The sequence below is a fragment of the Salvia hispanica genome, chromosome 1 (genome assembly GCF_029641045.1).
Source record: "Salvia hispanica isolate PSC_SH4W2 chromosome 1, Shi_PSC_v1, whole genome shotgun sequence".
Classification (NCBI taxonomy): domain Eukaryota; kingdom Viridiplantae; phylum Streptophyta; class Magnoliopsida; order Lamiales; family Lamiaceae; genus Salvia; species Salvia hispanica.
Window position 1 is genome coordinate 44,872,950 of NC_142692.1, and position 20,224 is coordinate 44,893,173.

At 35.4% G+C, this 20,224-nt stretch overlaps 4 protein-coding genes across 5 annotated transcripts; all 4 read right to left on the reverse strand.

Annotated features, from left to right (window-relative positions):
• Window positions 1-407: 407 nt before the first annotated feature.
• Window positions 408-4,657, reverse strand: MCCB (3-methylcrotonyl-CoA carboxylase). The gene is made up of 10 exons (XM_089063734.1): window positions 4,341-4,657; window positions 4,139-4,258; window positions 3,310-3,744; window positions 3,003-3,093; window positions 2,651-2,883; window positions 2,387-2,551; window positions 1,576-1,650; window positions 1,231-1,362; window positions 818-874; window positions 408-753 (listed from the first exon to the last, which is right to left on the reverse strand). Exons 1-10 carry the CDS (start codon window positions 4,548-4,550, stop codon window positions 547-549), a joined length of 1,725 nt encoding a protein of 574 aa, XP_088919860.1. The 5' UTR covers window positions 4,551-4,657; the 3' UTR covers window positions 408-546.
• A 930-nt stretch (window positions 4,658-5,587) lies between these two features.
• LOC148933907 (ABSCISIC ACID-INSENSITIVE 5-like protein 7) lies at window positions 5,588-9,309 on the reverse strand. 2 transcript variants are annotated; one of them, XM_089063762.1, is made up of 5 exons: window positions 9,163-9,309; window positions 6,968-8,100; window positions 6,239-6,310; window positions 6,120-6,149; window positions 5,588-5,982 (listed from the first exon to the last, which is right to left on the reverse strand). In XM_089063762.1, the coding sequence occupies exons 2-5, from the start codon at window positions 8,066-8,068 to the stop codon at window positions 5,908-5,910; spliced, it is 1,278 nt and encodes a 425-aa protein (XP_088919888.1). In that variant the 5' UTR covers window positions 8,069-8,100; window positions 9,163-9,309; the 3' UTR covers window positions 5,588-5,907. The 2 variants fall into 2 exon arrangements, with proteins under 2 accessions (XP_088919888.1, XP_088919918.1); XM_089063792.1 differs by lacking the exon at window positions 9,163-9,309 and adding an exon at window positions 8,597-9,088.
• A 4,104-nt stretch (window positions 9,310-13,413) lies between these two features.
• LOC148933908 (frataxin, mitochondrial-like) lies at window positions 13,414-16,168 on the reverse strand. Its single transcript, XM_089063892.1, has 5 exons — window positions 15,800-16,168; window positions 15,441-15,513; window positions 15,102-15,149; window positions 14,919-15,013; window positions 13,414-13,992 (listed from the first exon to the last, which is right to left on the reverse strand). Exons 1-5 carry the CDS (start codon window positions 16,036-16,038, stop codon window positions 13,863-13,865), a joined length of 585 nt encoding a protein of 194 aa, XP_088920018.1. The 5' UTR covers window positions 16,039-16,168; the 3' UTR covers window positions 13,414-13,862.
• Window positions 16,169-16,331: 163 nt separating this feature from the next.
• On the reverse strand, window positions 16,332-18,371 carry LOC148933909 (Pentatricopeptide repeat (PPR) superfamily protein). The gene is made up of 2 exons (XM_089063861.1): window positions 18,256-18,371; window positions 16,332-18,069 (listed from the first exon to the last, which is right to left on the reverse strand). The coding sequence occupies exon 2, from the start codon at window positions 18,055-18,057 to the stop codon at window positions 16,498-16,500; it is 1,560 nt and encodes a 519-aa protein (XP_088919987.1). The 5' UTR covers window positions 18,058-18,069; window positions 18,256-18,371; the 3' UTR covers window positions 16,332-16,497.
• Window positions 18,372-20,224: the final 1,853 nt, after the last annotated feature.

Sequence of the window (20,224 nt, forward strand, 5' to 3'; positions counted from 1 at the left end):
ATATGTCATTTAAATTATAACTTTTAGTTAACTTCTGAATATATTTAGCATGTGTTCTATATTACGATGGTCGATTTTTAGATGATTATTTTGTAATTGGAGATATAATAATAAAATGTACAAAAGTCACAATGAATTTCGTCAAAATTTTAGTTACATGAGACAATTGAGAAATGTAAAAAAGTAGTAATTTAATTAGCTCTTTTAATAAGTTATTGGATGGACCATAAATCAACCAAAAATTATAATTTCAATGACAAATTTTTCTTTCGATTTTTACTTTACTGGGAAGCTATGATATTTGAATCTAGACTTCTCTGTTATGAGACGAGAGATTAATTTTGATATAAAAAGCTTCACTGTAGTAAATGATAGATTTGGTAAAAAAAAAAAAAAAGAGTACATACTAAAATTTGAAACAAATTTTTATTCACCCTTCTCACTCACCATCTCCAAACAACATTTATAGTTTCTTTTCCATTCCTTAACCTCTAAAATCAACCCCAACTAATTGGTTGCCACTTTTGATCTTATCGGAGAACAACATTACATTCTGAAGACGCCATATTTGGTGCTCTCAGGCTTGTGGTTTGTCGTTGCAGCAGCGAGGCAGAGACCCAACACTTTCCTCGTATCAGCTGGGTCGATGATGCCGTCATCCCAAAGCCTTGCTGTCGAGTAATAAGCACTACCTTCTCGTTCGTATGCCTCCACCACTCCTGCCTTGAACTTCTCCTCCTCTTCCTTGCTCCACTGTGAAATACTTTCGCGTTAGTTGGGTACTATAAGGTTCAGTCAATGGCTAAACTAGCCTTACCGGGTTTCCAGTCTTTTTCCGGCTGGCCCCTTCTATCTGAGCCAGCACGCCTGCAGCCTGCAGAAATTGATAAGAGAGAAAACACTCAAGAAACACCTCAGATACTCTATATATCACATACTGTTGATGCTAAGGAGTTATACCAAACCTTAGAGCTAGATTCAAATTGCTACTGCTTAATAGGGAAATCACGTTTAGCAGAAATATTTACGTTTCCTCTCAAGTGCGTGCGTGTGCATACGCATGTGTGTTTGTATATATAATACTTATGTATCAGTTTTAGATTAGCAACAACCCAATTAAATCAGACAAAGTTTCCAATTTACACATGGGAATAGGTGACTACCGGCCCTCCACCAATTAACAATATTCCAGCATTTGGCCAAATTAACGTAAATTCAGTGATGTGATACCTGAGGTCCACCCATTACTGATATTCTAGCATTTGGCCAAAAGAACATAAAATCAGGGCTGTATGCTCGCCCACACATTGCATAGTTTCCAGCTCCGAAGCTTCCACCAACAACCACTGTTATCTTTGGAACCTAAATTCGTTGAAAATAAGAGAAAAAACAATACTTCTATTAAGTTTCTATCATCACTCCATACAAACAGTTAGAATGGATAGATACAGATAAAAAGAGCATGACAGCGAGTTTCTCAAATTCTATAGGAAAGAAAAGACAACGAGTGGAATGGGATGGACATATTTTTGGGGTGGGGCGGAAAGATGCACGATGTTCATAAGAAATCTTAACCTTTGCACATGAAACTGCCATCACCATTTTAGCTCCAGATTTTGCTATGCCATTAGCCTCGGATTTAGAGCCAACCTGAAATATATCAATTTACTAAGAGTTTCATGAATCATAACAAGTAGTCACATCCATGATTTCAGCAAAACATAAAACCACTTCAATGAGCATAGAAGGTTAATTCCCAAACAGATTTGGATAAAAGATTCATATTTCAAATTTACCAAACGTGCACAGTTAATATTATGTACCTAATTTCCTCAATTTATTAGAACTGGCATCTGAATATTGTGATTGTTCCTATTTCGTCTATTAGATGTATGTATTTCATCTTAAATTGCTCCAAATGGTATGAGTTCAGTATTCTTCATACAGCTAGCATTCATTACAACACCATTTTCAATGGATAAAGATTGAATATGCTAATTATACTATTCATGACTACCGGATTGGTGCTCAGGCATGACCGCATGATAAAAGAATCATAAGAATGGCTGTGGAATTTCAACCCAACAAGCATTGAAAGGTTTGTCATATTACTGAAAGCTTTAAAGTGACAGCAGGTAATCGGTAGGTTGAGAACTTGTTGCCTCAGAGTTAGTTTTACTTGGTCAATATGTCTCACATACACAAATGGTCCTCACTCCTCAAAACTGTAATGATAAATATGATACTATCAAATGAGGAAGCAGTGTTATATCACGTACAGATGGAACATATAAGCATTCAGTAAACAAAAATCTACAATTTCTACTTGCTGAGTATCATCAAGTAGTATCATAAAAGTAGTAACTGAGGTCAATAGGAATATTACCATAAATCCAGTAATATTCTGAAGAAAGATCAATGGGATGTTTCGTTGAGTACACAATTCAATAAAATGAGCTCCTTTCACCGCAGATTCATTGAACAGAATTCCATTATTCCCAATAATGCCAACAGGTTGGCCACATATTCTTGCAAAGCCTGTCACAAGTGTCTGCCATAAGGGGAGGTGGTGAATAACCCGATTAAAAGATCATATTTGAGGATGAAAATAAAACCAATCAAAAGTCTGAAGGGAATCATCAGGGCTTACAGTTCCATACAATTTCTTGAATTCATCAAATTCACTACCATCAACAATACGTGAAATAACTGATCGGATGTCAAATGACTGCTTAAGATCGGTCGGTGCAATGGCACGGAGTTCAGCTTCATCATAGAGAGGCTCCTTGAAATCAGATATTCTTTGGTGCTGTGTACCCATATTGCCAGCCATATGCAGATTTTTAACTATATTTCTGCCAATAGCCAGTGCATGCTGTTCGTCTACAAGATTGCACAGTGTGATTCAATCAAGATGTCTAAGAGAAATATGTTTGTAGAAGAAATCAGTCTGAAATAGAAACCAACATACTCAATTAAAACGAGTACAAAGATAGAGATACCTTGAGCAAAATAGTCTGAAACACCCGATGTCCTGCAATGCAATGATGCACCCCCCAAATCTTCAGCAGAAACTTCCTCCCCAGTAGCAGCCTACTAAAAGTTCAAATAAGTCTCCTTTAGAAGGCAGGCAGGCAAGGAACACTCTGAACAATATACTACATCAAAGGCCTTACCACAGAAGAACCCAATGCACTGCATATGCATAAGTAGTTAAGTACAATAATTTCAAAAACACATGCTACACTTTCTTAACACGATTTAAAAGGTTCAGATAAAAGCACAACTTTACCCAAAGTTTTAACTCACCTTTACAAGTGGAGGTCCAGCAAGAAATATTGTTCCATTCCCTTTCACCATCACACTTTCATCAGCCATAGCAGGAATGTAAGCCCCACCAGCTGTGCAAGAGCCAAGAACTAATGCAATCTGAGGGATGCCATCAGCCGACATGAGAGATTGATTATAGAAGATTCGACCAAAATTTTCTTTGTCAGGAAAGATCTCAGCCTGCTTTGGAAGGAAAGCACCTCCACTATCCACAAGATACATACAGGGTAATCTGCACTGAGCAGCAATCTCTTGTGCCCTAAGATGTTTCTTCACAGTGATGGGAAAGTAAGTCCCACCTTTTACAGTGGGGTCGTTGGCAACAAACATACAGAGCCTCCCATGCACCGGACCAAAACCAGTAATTATTCCACCGGATGGTAATGGATCATCATACAACTCATGGCCAGCAAGCTAAACTTAAGAAAACATGGAATCAGGTGCAATACAAATATACAAACCATATCAAAGTGAATATACAATAGTGAAACCAAGAGTAACCATCTGGTGTTCATTGTTGATTGCTCAAACTAAACATGCTAATCTATCATTGTCACACTCACTAGCAATCAAAATGCCAAACAGACTCAGCAATCTTCAAATGGAAAACAAACGGACTCAATTACACAATGACATCCATATTATCCGCATTTGTGGATTAAACATTCCCCCAATTTCCTAAAGAGCTCCGAAGATTTAACAGCTAACATGATTAACCATTCGAATGAAGCATGAATTTCACACTTTCTCAAATAAGTAAATGAATACACATAATACATCAAATTAAATCAGGCAAGGCAAAAAAAACCTGAGAAAGCTCAAGGAACGAAGAACCAGGATCAATCAAACTATCGATTCTATCTCTAGGAAGAAGCTTATTCCTACTTCTGTTCCGCTTCACAGCCTCCGATCCTCCGCCATTCATCACCTATTTCATAAAATACCACAAATTTCAGGCGCAGAAATTCATGCAGCACTTCACACACACACGAGAGAGAGAGAGGCGATACCTTCTGAATATGAGAGTGTAGTTGAGAAATTAGGCCTTCCATGGCTTCAGAGTTGCGGGCATAGGAGTCGGAAGTCCGGTCAAGCGTATCGGGCAGTACACTAGAGCACAAGTATCGGGACGGGCAGATGGGTAAATTCTGCCGGCGCCGCCATGAAATTGATCGGCTCGAAGCCGGTAACTGAATCCTTTTAGCTAAGTTTCGTAGCATTTCTGATCTCTCTCTCTCTCTCTCTACACTTGTTGCTGAGCGCGCTCTTTCTCTCTCTACACTTGTAGCTTTGCAGCGTCGTCGTTTTGTTAGCCAATTTTAAAAAGTTACGCCAATATTAGAAGTTGCTAATCATTTATACAAATCAGAATGTCCGACCTGTAATTCATATCCATCCATGTCTGCGTTACATTATCTTCATTTATTTAATTCTTCTATTTTTTTATTTTTTATTTTTCAGAGATGCCGCAATGGATCTCGCTATTGTCTCGATTTATCGGGACAAGACAAAGAGACCATGTATTGTAAGTAGGTTCTGACGAGCAATTCGTTGTGGAAGAAAAGCTAGCTAGTTAGCTCGTCAAACACTCACACGTTAGTAAAACAATAGTACTACTACTTATAAATTAAAATTATAATTTGTAGAGTATCATATACTATGAGTAATTTCTCATTGAATGTAACTTGTTACAAACTAACAATATTACACACAATTGGACATAATCACAATGAAATGGAATTTTTTAATAATAACAATTATAAATTGGGACACAATCACAACAGAATGGAATATTTTTAATGATAACAATTATAACTTAATACATAATCACAATAGAATGGAATATTTTTTATGATAACAATTATAACTTGGTAAAAAAAGACCTTAGAAAGCAATAAAGAACATCTTAATGTAGTAGTATTTAATATTATTAAGAAATTTGGTTATATAATCAATAAAAATTACAACTGTGCTATAATCATGCGCATTTGCACTCATGTCTTAATATTACTCCTACAGATTTACAATAATCATTACTTCCTCGGGAGTGTTTATAATTTAGAGGGGAGGGAAATAAAAATTATGAACACTACTAAAAACAAGTAGAGAAAAATAAGATTATGATGTTTAAAATTTTGCAGGTGTCCCTCTAAACTCTAACATAATCAAAACCGGACATTTTTACGAATTATACTAATCCTCATCCAATATTCAGATGCATTCTAGTGATTAAATAACCCATAATTAGACAGATGACTACAGCTCAAACATGATTATAAACATATATTGATACAGAACATTATATAAATATCATTCTGTTCGTGTCAAATTCTATATTCTGCTAGAACTAAACCCTAACAAAAGTAGCAGTTGAGATACACAACAAGATGAAGAGAGCAGAGAAGCAAGAAATAGTCATTCGTAATTAATAGTAGTAGCACCACAACATATAGCATGGACTCTTTTGCTTCTGTACATGAGAGTGTATCACTCGTTGAATGAGATCCAGATCCGACAAGGATCGCCATAAGCTGTCCAAACTCTATGTACATATAAGAGTTACTGCTGCTCTACTCTCTACCAAGGTCCGGTGAGTGTCCTCCTCAAGCATTTATTTTTTCTGCCCCACGACTTATCCATCGTCTCCAAGATCTGATGGGAGAAGAAAAACAAGGTCAGAAAGATATAACTTAGATATGTACAAGAGGAGCATGTGATTGTTTGCATTATTCAAACATTATCATTGCCACACTTGGATTACTGTGAAAATAATTGATGAGAAGTAATACCTGATTTTTCTGCATCTCCATAAACTCTTCCTGCATTGGCATTGAGAAAGATCGTTCGTCAACATCATCAAATTTTACTTCGATGTGTATATAGTTATTGACCAAGTACAGATATTTACCTGACTTCTCCGCAGCTCACTGTTTAATTCTCTTAGGTTTGCAACTTCTGCTTCCAGTTCCAGAGTATAGGCCTGCATATTTTCGGTAGCATTATCACATGTATGCTCGGGAAAACAGAAAAGGACGATGAGTTGACTAAAAGTTCTCTCCTTTAATTGAAAGATATATTTCACAGAGAGGAATGAAAACAATACAGAATCCCAACTAGTATCACACAATCACTTGAATATTATGCACTTGAGAATGATACATGAGCATACTTCTCAAGCATTCCATAAGCAAATACTGTTCATTTCATTGTCATATCACTGCAGCATGCCCACAATCAGTAACGGAACAATGAAGAAATAAATCCAGCAGTCCTAGGATTTCATTGGAACTTATATAAATAATCTAACATGTTAACAATATCCATCCACAGTTTATTCATGCATATTATAAAACAAGAAAATACTGTACGGGCTTCATTAAAATAAAACAGGGAAGTTGACTTTAAGATTCGACTTTGGCCTACATGGTCCAGAGACAATTTTGAGAGGCGGAATCACTTTCTTCTCAACCTTCAGCCATTTAAATATACATTTACCAGAACAGGTGTCAACAAAATAAGTTCAAATCAGACCAAAAGTACCCAATTAGTACAACTTCACCACAATGATAAGTAGAGAACACACAGGGTCATAATAGTGCAGATAAATACAAGATTCATATCCGTAATAATGAATCACCTGCTTTCTAGCTCGGGACCTCGCAGCAGACTCTCTGTTTTTTATCATTCTCCTCCTCCTCCTTTCGACCACTTTCTCCAAAGAGGCAGAGGATCTCCTGCCTGCCCTAGCTTCCCCAAAGTTATAAGGTGAAGGTGAAGGTGATGCAGATGATGGTGTGCCTGAACTATTCTTAACAATACCATCTGCATATAAATTATTCCCAGGAGACCCTGTTCCAACAACTGCCCCATTGCTTAATCCACCCAAGACGAGTGCTCCACCAGGAATACGTGTGTTACTCAAACCATTCTTCATGTCCACCACCGCACCTTTTGCTCCTGAGCTAGGCAGCTGAGCATTGGCTCTCAGTTGTGTAGGCGAGGAGAAGGCTAAGGTTGTTTGCTTCGGAAATAGAGGCTGTAACTGTGGCTGGGCTTGCTGCTGCGAAGATGTTACAACGCTCATATTGATTCCTAAAGTCGGTGAACTAAGAACGATATTGTTCTGCTCTGCGAGTTGGTTGCCCAGCAAACCCTGACTCAAGGGTTGCTGTTGAAACCCTATATTTAGAGTAGAATTATTGCCACTTGATGGAGGTAAACCACCATAGAAACCAGTGCCGTTTACCTTCCCAGGAGGTTGGACATCTTCTCTAACCACACCAGCTAGAGCCAGAAACTCTTCCAGCGTCATCTCACCCAAGGTGGGCTGCCTCTGCCCCATATTCGGACCACCACTACCACTTGCAGATTTCGGAGCAACAGATTCCTTTAAACAATCCTTCCACACTTCATCAACAGTTTTCTGGCTAAGCGTCCTCGGCAATGTCAAAGAGCCCTGCCTCTGCAAATTGCCACCAGGCACACTTCCATTTCCTCCATCTGTGCAAGATGCCACGGCCTGAGTCTCTTCAGCTGTCCAAATGCTCTTTAGAAGGTCCTCCATATTCATGGATCCAAACTCCTTTCCAGATCCACCCAAAGTATTCTGAAACTCTTCAAATGTAAGAGAGTAAACAGAAGACTGCCGAGCCAATGGATAACTCCCAGCCGATTTCCCACCACTGCCATCTTGTTGCACACTGTCTCCGAAGTTATTGAAGTTCATGTAGGACCCCATCGCTCCAAGTATGCAAGCAGTGGAGCCAGCAGCTGTGATCAAGTTCATCATCATTAGTATTTCACCAATAATAACTAAGAATTTAGTAATAAAGCATTGTATCCACTCTCTGTGTGATAGCTAAGTACCACCGGTTACATAATGAATTCAGAAAATATCATTTAAACCTCGGACGGACAATTAACCTACACATCATTTGATTGGAAGAACTTGGAAAGAGTGTAGGCCAGCGAATGAAATCGGGTGAAATATTAAAAACCAAGGCAAATCGCATTCACTACATATTAAAATACTAAAAAGAGATATATGATGGTTTGATACTTAGCTTTAAAGTATTGACAAAACTATAGTGACCCAGCTTTTAATTGAATACTTACATCATAATTATGGCGTAAAACCCCTTCTTTAATCCTAAAACCACGCATCATTATATGTACAAGGATCTTACTAAATCATATCTTTAATTTCAGATCTAAAAGCAAAAACTTCAATCCACACTAAACTTCACATTCTCAAGCAGTGACATACTCAATTATGATTTCCCTCAGGAAGAACTCCCCAGAAATCCAGTACAGCATCTGCATAAGTATTATATTTCTCCATAATCATAAGCACTATTCATCCTTCTTATTCGCTTTTTTCTTTTCCAGAACTCATTTTGCAGCTCGAAAATCAAAACGCACATAATCACTCTGAAATTCAAGCTCTGAGATGATCTATCTTCACTTTTACCATTCATCACTAGCAATAGAGTGAAGAAGCCGATGATTATAAAAGGAAATCAAAACATTTTCCATAGGTTCTCGAGATCACTCAAAACACTCTCGATAACCATAAATAGACGAAGATTTGTTGAAGATAAAATGTACGGACTCTTAAACCTAAAAGGTAAGCTCGATTCAGTTGTCCTTGACTAAACGCACAATTTATTTTTTTCCAAAATTAAATCTCAACATCAGTTACAGATCACACTCATACGGATTCAATACCTACTTCCTAAACTGAAATTAATCAGAAAAAAAAGAAAAAGAAGAATTGGAATTTGTACGAAGAGAGAGGGGAAAAAAAAGAAGAAAAGGAAACAGAGGATTTACCCTTATAGAGAGAGAGATGGCGATCGTGTCGTTTCCTTCTTCTCCGCCGCTTGGATGATTGGTGGAGTCGACAAGTGTCTAGCGCTCCATCGCCACGACTCCTCCCCTTAATTTAAACCCATTTTCCGTCATTTCATTTTTCCATTTTCCGCAATATTTTAATCCCTCCGCCCTCTCTTATCGCGAAACCTGGACCAATCAGATTTCGGCTACGGGGAGGTGCCCGATGTGACAAGCCAGCCAATCGCGTCGCGTAACGTGGCGGAATCTGGAACGTCTGGGTGCCCGACAGGTTGAGTGGTGGCGGCATCTCATTGGCGCGGTCAGTGGAGCTGTGATTGTGCGCGTCGCGCGTGTGTGTCAGGCGTCAGAGTGGCCCCACTATTTATGGGGTTGTGCAGTGCGCGCACTAAATTTTGGGATTTTTTCTCGAAAAGCGTGAGTGCGCCTACGTGCGCACTGTAGAAACTTGTGTGCTAGATCTTGATATTTCATTGGTTGATTGAAGAGAGCTAGCTCCAATAATGTTGAAATTGGGTAAGCATTTAATTTTTTATCTTTTTTTTGTGAGTATAAGTTTTTAATTGGTTAAGTTTCAAGTTAACAGGTCTATTAAGGATTTCTAATTTTATAATACGACAATTAATTACTCCTTTGGTCCTGGCTAGACATGTCCAAGGTTTTAGAACTGTTGACTATGATTCGACACGAAATTTTAGGAATTGTTGGTTAATTAAAGAAAGAAAAATTAGGTGTAAATATTAAATAAAGAGAGAAAGAGAATTGAATATTTAATTAGTGATAAAAAAATTATCAAAAATAGAAATGTGTCATCTTGATTGGTACAAACTAAAAGGAAAAATATTTTATCTTAGTTGAGATGGAGGGAGTACCTGAAGACATGGAAGTGGAGCCATTGGCGGCGTCTGGGCAGTTGACATGGTGTCGCATCAAGTAGCTTGCGTGAAGCAACAGAGACAAAGTGACACAACTTCGATTTCTTTTGTAACTTCTTTCTGGCTAATTTCCTCTTGTTTCTTTTCCTCTAGTTTTTATTATAGATATGGATAAATAAGCTATGGAATATGAATATTATTATGATAAATAGTTAATAAATTTTTCCTACGTCCCATAAAAATAGTCTTCTTTTTCATTTTGGTTCGTCAATAAAATTAGTCTATTTTTATTTTTGGAAAATTTTTGAGATGAGTCATATTCTTCATTAATAGTACACCAATTATGTTTTTTATATTTCTCTTTTTGTTAAACAGTTTTACATTAAAACTTGTATCATTTAAAAAAATTTATTTTTATTGGGCGAAAGAAAATAATTACTAATACTGCACACAACTAATAGTGGGCACAATTGAGAATCTGTGATTCATTATTCTCATGTGTATAGTTTGTCATGTAGAACGGCCAACTAATTTTGATAACATCAATTAAACACATTTTCTATATAACCGCATAGTCTTATAATTCGCACACAAATAAATACATGAGTCGAAACTTCTTGATTTCTATTAATTGAGTTTTCTTGAATTATAGTAATTAGTTAGCATAAACTACTAATCAAAAAATTGTACTAGAAAATACTAATTATAATGGTTTTATAAGTGTAATTTACTAGTGTTTGTACTGTGTGGGCTATTGAATAATACTAAAATAAATGCAATTATATAGGAGTACAAATATGATAAGGGACTTCTTAAGAAAACAATTGAGTATTGAAAGCTAAGTGCTTGGTTCAACAATGCAGATTCTCAGTCAACTCACTGCTAACTACCTTTATACTACCAAACTGTCTAATGATAAAAAAAAGTGATAAATCACCCTATTTTGGCTTAAATTTGTAGCTTATTTGACAAAATGTGATAAATGACCCTATTAATTTGTAGTTTGCCCAATAAAAACTGATGAAGGATACCAAGAGTATATATCAATTTTCTGAAGAATAATGTATGATAAGAGTTGGAACACGTGCCATACTAATGGCCTTGTATTCTCCCACTAAACTATAAAAAAAAATCAAATATTCTTGTACGTGCATCTAAACTTTATTTTATTTCAAATGATTAGTTCCATAAATTTTAGTCATAATTACTGATTGGACATCAAATTAAGAACGTAGAGCCCATTGGTTTCCTGTAAAGAACTTGAATTTCTTCTATAAATAGTTATTTCATATGTAATTCTAAAAAAAAAATCATGAATCTTGATGGATCAATTTAGCATGAAGCCGCTTTTATAATTAGTGATTAATTAATTTTATAGGATATGGATTTTAAATCATGTCACGAATTGAAATATAAATTTAAAAATATTTAGTGGAAATATCTTTATGACGTGGTTTGATAATGTTATATTGGATTTAATCCGAAGAAAGCCAAATATGTTGGTTCTTTTTTAACCAAGAACGTTATCTATGTTGACCTTTTTACACCACTCCTTTAGGAAATAAATTGAGGAATATTTTTAAAGAAATGTAAAATATATAGCATGATCACGCAACATGGAGAAAACTAGTATTTCTAAGTCACATAAAATTATATATGTACTCAATTACTCAACATGGAGAAAACTAGTATTAGATATGTAAGATTCGCATAAAAATTATCCTAAATCTAAAATTAGAACCAATCTTGTCTCGTAATATAAAATAGATAATGAACTCAATTGTTATTATACTATTTTGAAAGAAATATTATTGTAATATATAACAAAATATGTACATAACTATCTCTGTCCTGGATGTTACATGGAATATATCGTGGATAAATATTTATTTTAAAATAACTGACTCTGAAAAATTAAATACTACTACTCCAAATAAATAGACCAGTTTATGATTCATTTATTGCATTGTTATCCTTTCAAGGCTTGGTAGATCACCTACTCAGCTACCCTTTTTATTTTCTTTATCTCAATCTACATTGATTACGTTTTATTTGATTTTTTTTTTAATTTTAATTTTTTTTCCAGTAAAAGCATGAACTATGATTCCTTTCCCAATGTGAGGATAAAGTTAATCTAGTAAGAAAGTGGGTAACGAATTTTTTACCCTAAGGTATTTTTAGTTGTTGGAAGTCTGTGTTATCCTAAGTTGAATCAGTACACACATATGCTATGCTGTGGTATTTAAGTGAAAAGTTTTTCCAGTTTTCAACAATTTTCTTAAGATAAAGAGGTCAATGCACAATATATAATTATAGGATAATAGGAAGGTGATCAAATGCAAACGGTAAATATACTCCAAACTTCAAACTATCATCTGAACCGTTAGAAAATGTCAACCGATGACAAAATAACAACAACAAAAAATGTCAACACAGTGTCAACGATTGATGCTATGTTGACATATTTTGTTGTTATTATTTTATCATCTTTTGACATTTTTTAACGGTCTAGATCCTAATTTGGAGTTTGTACAATATATATATATATAGTTTGTATTTTATCCCTACCCTATGATAGTATTAATAAATGATTAAATTACAATTTATAACTAGAGTCCAATTTCCAACTATGAGAGAGAAAAAATAGAATCTGATCTGAAACGGCTCCTAAATTGCCTAATTATACTCATGTAATAGCATTATTATCGTTAATTACATTACACATAATTAATAAAATGACTACGTTACCTCTCGTATAAATTAAAAACGATCTAAAAATAACTTCTATATTTTCAAACTTTATAAAACTGCCACAATTTAACCAAACTTTATGATTTAATTGGTTATTGCAACTTGAAAAAATAGCTAATATTATCCCTTTCAATTCATACTACTTCAAATAATTCAGAAAAAAACAAGTGATGCGTTTTTCTACTGACTGGGCTGTTAAATGCAAGTTCACTAAATACGAAGCCCGATTTTATTAACCAAGTTTTTCACTTGATTGGGATATATATATTGTTTTCTTTTTAAATTGTAAAAACAGAAACTTCGTCACATTGTTAATATTGGTGATTAAAATTGTAAAATAAATAATACTACAAAATTTTATAGCTTAGTGATACTAATATGCCTCAAATCAACTAAGCTGTAGTTCCAATTCAAATATAATCATCAGTAATTATGAGTGATTCAAAAGTAGGAATTAGGATGAGCGGATAAGAGATGACATATTATTTCTAACGCGTTATAATCATTTTTTGTCATTGGAAGCAATCCTAATTCCACTAACAGATGCATTTCAGAAAAACTCAATAGAAACAGCAGCAATTTTTACTACATCAAGAGATCAAAATTGTAAAAGTGAGAAGCAATGACCGTATGATTTTTATTTCAAAGTAGTGATACGAAATAGGTGAATCAGATTATGTTGCAAAGATCTTTTGTGGGCTTCAAACATGCCACACTTTGACGGGCTGGGTCAGGCAGTTGACTCATTTGCGAAAACCCCGTAGAATTGAAGTTTTCTAACACATCATATTATCTCCATGGTAGGACCCTACTCATAGTAAAAAAAACACTTACCATGTTCATGTATCGTGCTGGTGTAGCTGGCCTTTGAATTAGCCAACATAGATAACTTCCGTACTACATACGAGATAACGACCGCTATGAGGATGTGGGGCTGCCATATGTAATATGAAACGGGGTGAGGAGATAAGAGTTGGATGGGAGTTGTTGGAGTAGCATAACGGGTTCATGAAAGAAAAAGTTTCACGTAGGGGATGTATCGTTTTAGGAAGCTCAAGAAAGGCTGATGGGGTTCTTGCACAGCTTTTCTAACTCGGTTTCCAGAACTTTAAAAAGGTTTTGCTTCGTTCGCTTATAAATCCAAGCTTTGTCTGTCTGATCCCAGTCAAAACGAGACGGGCCACTGCAGATGCAATTGAGACAGCAACAATTGAACTATGGATGTGAAGAAAACATTGTGCAAGTGGAAAAAGAATTTTTAAGCATGCATTGAGCAAGGAGATTACTCTCATCGTCATCATCATAATCAAGACAGAACTCATTCATTTTGTCAAACGGAGCAGAATGTCACATCTTTGACCAAGCAAAAACATAATTCATTTATTCATACTACCAATTCAATTTAATTGCAATGCTATATGATTTCTCGACCTGAATGCTTTGCAATGAAAAAGTCAACCTGGACACCTCTTCTCACCTTAGGCATTGACATCATATATTTAGAATATTATATACAGTAGTAGCTAAATATTTATTTATAATAACCTTAAGCCGTTGCTCTAAAATTAGGTGTATTTTTCTTATTCAATTTTTCATTTTTCAAATTGCAGCTGCTTCCCATGTTATTCTTCCTATCAGCAAGCAAGATTAAAGTACCTTATGTCAAGTTCATGTACCTATTTAACAAATAAATGAGCTAAACAGTCAATATAAACCTTTTTTTTATTATTAAAATTGGCATTCTTATGGCAACATAGGGTATACCCTTTGTATTGCACGAGTCCAAAGCCCATGAGACGTAACAATTAACACGACCGAAATCAAACTTGATCTTCACTGTGATCATCTTACTCCAAAAGTAGATTGAAAGAATGCACATGAATTCTTTTAACTATATGGTGTTCAATTTTTAGCAAATGCATGACAGACCACTACAATCACACACCGCAAACCATCATATTCTTCTCACGGCATGGTCCACAATAACACAAGATTCCAAACTCAAATCATAAGCCAAAGCAACATCTTATTGGGAACCAAGATCACAAATCAAGACAGCATTCTAAAACCAGAAGCCTGTAACTCTGATTAATTCAGAAACATAATTACCTGACTGGAGACGACATCCAAATCTGTCTATTTGGCGTTTGCTTGTTTATGACATAAGTCCCCAAATCCCCAAGCTTTAAAGTCAGGACCTCATTCTGAAAAATGAACACATAGTAGCATCATAAACTGATAGAAAAACGTTTCAAAAATCTTAACACATCCATGCAAGTTAGTCCGTCTCACCCCGTAGTCAACGTCAAATCCATCAATATCCACAGCGTCACCATACTCCTACAGCAGCCAACAGAACCATCAAAACATTCAATAAACTGGTATAGAATAATTAACATAGGACACAGTACAAACACTCGCTCTGCATTTGGTTTCTGAGCAGAAAATCCATTTCCAAATAGCATTCGATTAGTTGATACATTAATCGACATCCGCTTGATTCAATTTGAAAATACCATGTCGTTTTATGTTGTTTCTAGCACTAATATCACCTTAACGCTATCATTTTCATTCTATTTTTACCAGGGAAATTCACATTAACATTTGATCCAGATTACGAAAAATATATACCTCGAGCTTCTCAAGCAGATCATGGATGGTGGAATTAGCCAGCTTGTGATACTCTTCCTCTGTCAACAAAGAGCTGCAAAAAATACAGATAATCCAAATCACGCAGTTTAACACCAAAAATAAAATATCAGTCATTTCTCAACCTATTCGAGCTTCCATTTCCTCAATCCATTCAACTAAACAAACAGATTTTCAAAATCAAACGTTTCCACTTGAGCTATAACAACAAAATACCAATTCAATAAGTAATTGATTCATTTCCTAATCAAATAAAAGGATAACAGAGAGAGGAATTAAAAAATCGTCCTGATCAAATTTTTCCCCAATCACCAACAACGAACTAAGGATTTCACACTCACGCATAGTTAACCGCGGCAGGTACATGCGATTCCTCCTCCGTGAGAGAGGAGAAGCGGCGGCGGGAGATGATATTGCACGAGAAATTTGGGCGAGAATAGCTGGCAGAAGTTGATGATTCAGCTGAGTAGTTAGAGAGAGAAAACAGTGACAAATTTTGCGTCGCTTCGATTGAATTAGACGACGATTGTAGAGAGCTCAGAGCTCTGAACACCGTTCGTCTCAGTGATCGAGTCGCCATATTTTCTCGATATCTCAGTAACCGGGAAAAAGAAGAATCGAAGCTAAAATATGATGCTATTATTATCTTGGTTTTCTATTTTTTTCCCCCCCTTTTTCGTTTTTGGGCCTAATTATTTACGTGTGAACCTAGCGAGGTTGATTTATAGTTGTACTTTCCATTTTTTCCAATAATATTCATAAAATATTTATTTATTTTTGGTTTGAATTTTCATTATATATTCATTGTTATTATAATTATGAGAATAGTTTATGATTTGGGAATTATGAAGCTTCGAATGTGGAAATTAGGAATAATGAAACTTGAGAGTTGAGACAAACTAGACTCCAATCCTTAGCCATTACACATTCTTGACCCCTTGTGAGAAATCGGGCTTTTTTCCCTAGGGTTGGGTTGAGACGGTATATCGTATCAAGGGTATATATGAGGCTCGTAATCATGGTAGCAAATGAGAAGATGCTAACGGCCAACCAACGCCTCATAAACGTTTGGAGTAGGAACGAGCGAGTGAGCCTCCATTACTCTGAGATACTTCTCCGCTTCCTCCAATCTCCCACACTCACAGAGGCTGATAATGGCTGAACTGAGAGGTTTGGTGCGAGGGATCGATCTGTATCCCATCTCACACAGCACCTTCGTAAGCCCTTCCTCATCATCGTCTCTACAATAACCCAAAACAAGATAAGAATACGTCTTCTCATCTGGAGAAAACCCTCTGTCCAACAACACAGTCAGCATCTCATCAGCTGCCTTCGTCTTCCCATTCCCACATAACCCCCCAAACATCACACCAATAGCTCCCAAACTAGGAACAAATCCGAGCTTCATCATACGTTTGCAATACTCCAAGCTCTCGTCCAACCTTCCATCTGAACAACAACCTTCAATCATCCGATTCAAGGCCTCCTCTGAAGGCTTGAACCCAGCTTGTTCCATCTCTTCCAACACCTCAATCGCCCTATCAACTCTCCCCACATCACAATATGCCCCAACAAACAAACTACACACAAAAGCATTATCCTCAAATCCTCTCTTGAGCATTTCCTCATATATCTCTCGAGCAGCATCCAAATCACCCATCTTAATCTTGGCAAAGACAACCAACGAGTACGACACTGTATCCAAGATCATGTTCTTCTGTAACATGTGTTTCAACACCACCAAACCATCTTCAACCCTACCCCCCTCAATCATCTCATACACCAGACACGTATGCACTATTAATCGAGGAATCGAACACCTTTTCCCCTGTATACTATCTACAGTCCCGAGAAATTTCTCCAATTTCCCCTCTTTACACAATGTGCTAACCATGATCCTCACAGTAACCTCATTAGGGACTTTTCTTCTCTTAATCATGAGCTCATAAACACCCCAAACTAATCCCACATTCCCACTTTTTTGCAAGACATGAAGCAGAGTATTGAAGCTAATCACGCTCAGCACAAACCCATTATCAAACAACAATTCACAAGCATCAATAATACCATCAAAGATTCTCAATTTAGCACATGCCTGCACAAACAAATCGAAGACCAGCGGAACCGAATCAACAACCCCATAAGTCTCCATCAACGAATCAAGAATAGGAAATATCTGATAATTACCTTCCAAATCGCTTTTCTCCAAAATTGACTCAAACATTGCTTTTGCATCCTTGATTAGCCCCCCTTTCACTAAAATGTGGATAATCAGGCAATAATTCGAAAGCTCGTGCTCCAAGTTAACTTCTTTCGCTGTCCAATGGAAGAATTTTAGGGCTTTTCTCGAATTAATCGGCTCCTTGAGCTGCAACAGGACATTTGCAACTAAAGGGTTTGTGAAATTGACTGAACCGAATTTTTGTGAGAGGGTTTTCCAGCTTTCGCCTGTGTGTAAGGAGTCGATTATGGATGCGATCCCATTGTTGCTATCATTGGTTTTGGGTTCCGATAATGTATGGACTGAAGAAGGAAATGAAAGCGAGATGCCGAAATGAATTGATTTTTTGCGGGAAAATGTTGGAATCATTTTAGCCATTTGATGAGGAACCTGCAAATAGTCAAATAGAAAGAAAAAAAATCGCTTAGAATGAAATTGTCTAGAATTGCTTGATTTCCCCCAAATATATGTATAAGGAAATAGCAGAAACATGAAACCCACTTCACATTGAATTTCCAATGAGTCCAATCCAACATAAGATTCATGACAAAACAACACAAGATTTATCAGGCGTACCGTGGCCTCAACGGGCGGAGGAGCGTATCACCGGGTAGACGCAGTGGAAGCTTCTAAAATTGATTACAACAGAAAGAAAGAGAGGGATAGGGAGAGAGAGAGAACTTGACGCCTAATTAGACATTAGCAGCTGTAATTGTGATTTCTGAGTGGGTTGGGCTTCATTTTTATTTGGTTTGGGCTGCTGGCTTTGTTTGGAATAGAGGGTCCATTTCCAATAACACTAATTGATTTTTTTAAGGCCTAACTACTCTCAAACTCACACTTTTTTTCATTTTTCAGTTTATTTCACGGACGAAAAAATTAGCGTATAAAGTCATGAATCGAAATATGACAAAAAAAATTATGGCTTTTAAGACAGTTTGCCATTTTTTAAATAATTATTTGATGGTGCACAACACTTATAACTCATTGATAGCGTATAATACATACGAAGTATAATACAATCAGTTAAAATACGATCCATAAATGGGAAGATGTTATGAGCCCAACCATTGAAATTCTGGAGTCTTCTAGCTTTGGGCGTACTTATGCTAGTATGTTATGTCATGGGGTAGACTATGGTGACATTATAGTTAAAATGACAACCTAGACAAATAATCTGCAATACATAGACAATCAACTTGGCATTCCAAGTAATCTGGAATACGAAATCAGAGCACTATGGTGACACCATAGTTAAAATGACAACCTAGGTAATCAATATGCAATACATAGGCAAGCAACTCGTCATATGGTTCCAAGTTATCTACGATACAAAATCAGAGATAATCTAGCAATATGTGATACATAGACAAGCAAGCATGTCACATGGCAGACTAAGATTAAATCTGCTCCTGAATCTAAAGGTCCTCGTTGGTGATAAGTTGTCATTTTAATTTGGATTGTCAATTTAGTATAATCCGATAAGGGCGTATTTATATAAATAGAATGTTGTAATGGTTCACTTAAAAAATTTATACTCCACTATCTAGAACACTAATTTTATACTATTAGTTTATAAATATATTAATATCAATTTTATATCAGCTCTTCACTCAACGTCAATTTACTAATTCATTTAACATCAGTTCTTAAAATTCACATTTTAACAAAAGAAAAATATTTTAGAGACATAATGTCTTCAAGCCATAATGTGATAAAGAGGTTAAAATAGTAATTTTAAATAGAATTTCATTTCTTATTAAATTAATATTTTGTAAATATACATTCTTGTCCCTATAAGTCTATAACCGTTATATCTCTTCTAATTAAGATGAATGAGATTTGCTAGTCCTATAATTATGGAATTCTTCTAATACTTTCTAAATTAACTAATTAGTTACAACAAATCTCTATTTAACAATTTTATTGGTTAAAAGTTGATTGTGATTCATTTAAAATTCGAAAATGTTAGATAAGTTAAAGTGATTAATTTTGGTTTAGTATAATTAATAAAACCAATACTAATATTAAAAAATATAAATACAAAATAAATAACAAACATTTAGTAATAAGTTAATTGAAGATATACCGTGCAAAATATAATAAATTAATAAATTCATACACGAATTTTTTAAAATCAAAATTATTGTATTATTTAGTCCAGGATATTTCAAACTAACTCTATCATAATTAAATTTTATAAGTAGTTTATTTTCTCCTTTTCTTTATAGAGGAGTATTAGAGTTTTAAGCTCAATTACTATGAAATAAATTAAAATTTGATTAAGGACTTTAGTTATATTAATTGAGTTTACAATTTTGATTCGAATTCTTTACTTTTTAAAAGTTTAATTTCTGTAAAGTCTTTTTAGAGTGTTACAGTCGAACTTTGATAAAAAAAAAAAATCACATATTTTTAACTTATTTATTTAACATTTTAAGCCATATAGTTAGTATTTTGTCTTTCATGCTATTAAAATATTATAGTTTTTAAGTCATTTTTTAATAATATGAAACAAAAATTTGATAAATGATATATTAATACT

Bases quoted from the DNA above. Each gene is read 5' to 3' on its own strand.
- MCCB (XM_089063734.1), bottom strand. From the start codon at position 4,550: ATGCTACGAAACTTAGCTAAAAGGATTCAGTTACCGGCTTCGAGCCGA. The intron at 4,259-4,340 runs GTATCGCCTCTC...TTTATGAAATAG, and splicing joins TACACTCTCATATTCAGAAG to GTGATGAATGGCGGAGGATC. The intron at 1,363-1,575 runs GTTAAGATTTCT...CAACGAATTTAG, and splicing joins TGGCAGTTTCATGTGCAAAG to GTTCCAAAGATAACAGTGGT.
- LOC148933907 (XM_089063762.1), bottom strand. From the start codon at position 8,068: ATGGGGTCCTACATGAACTTCAATAACTTCGGAGACAGTGTGCAACAA. The intron at 6,311-6,967 runs GTGATTCATTAT...GAAAATATGCAG, and splicing joins GGTCCCGAGCTAGAAAGCAG to GCCTATACTCTGGAACTGGA. The intron at 6,150-6,238 runs GTAAATATCTGT...ATGCCAATGCAG, and splicing joins GTGAGCTGCGGAGAAGTCAG to GAAGAGTTTATGGAGATGCA.
- LOC148933908 (XM_089063892.1), bottom strand. From the start codon at position 16,038: ATGGCGACTCGATCACTGAGACGAACGGTGTTCAGAGCTCTGAGCTCT. The intron at 15,514-15,799 runs GTGAGTGTGAAA...TATTTTTTGCAG, and splicing joins CCTGCCGCGGTTAACTATGC to CTCTTTGTTGACAGAGGAAG. The intron at 13,993-14,918 runs GTAATTATGTTT...TTGCATCTGCAG, and splicing joins TGGATGTCGTCTCCAGTCAG to TGGCCCGTCTCGTTTTGACT.
- LOC148933909 (XM_089063861.1), bottom strand. From the start codon at position 18,057: ATGGCTAAAATGATTCCAACATTTTCCCGCAAAAAATCAATTCATTTC.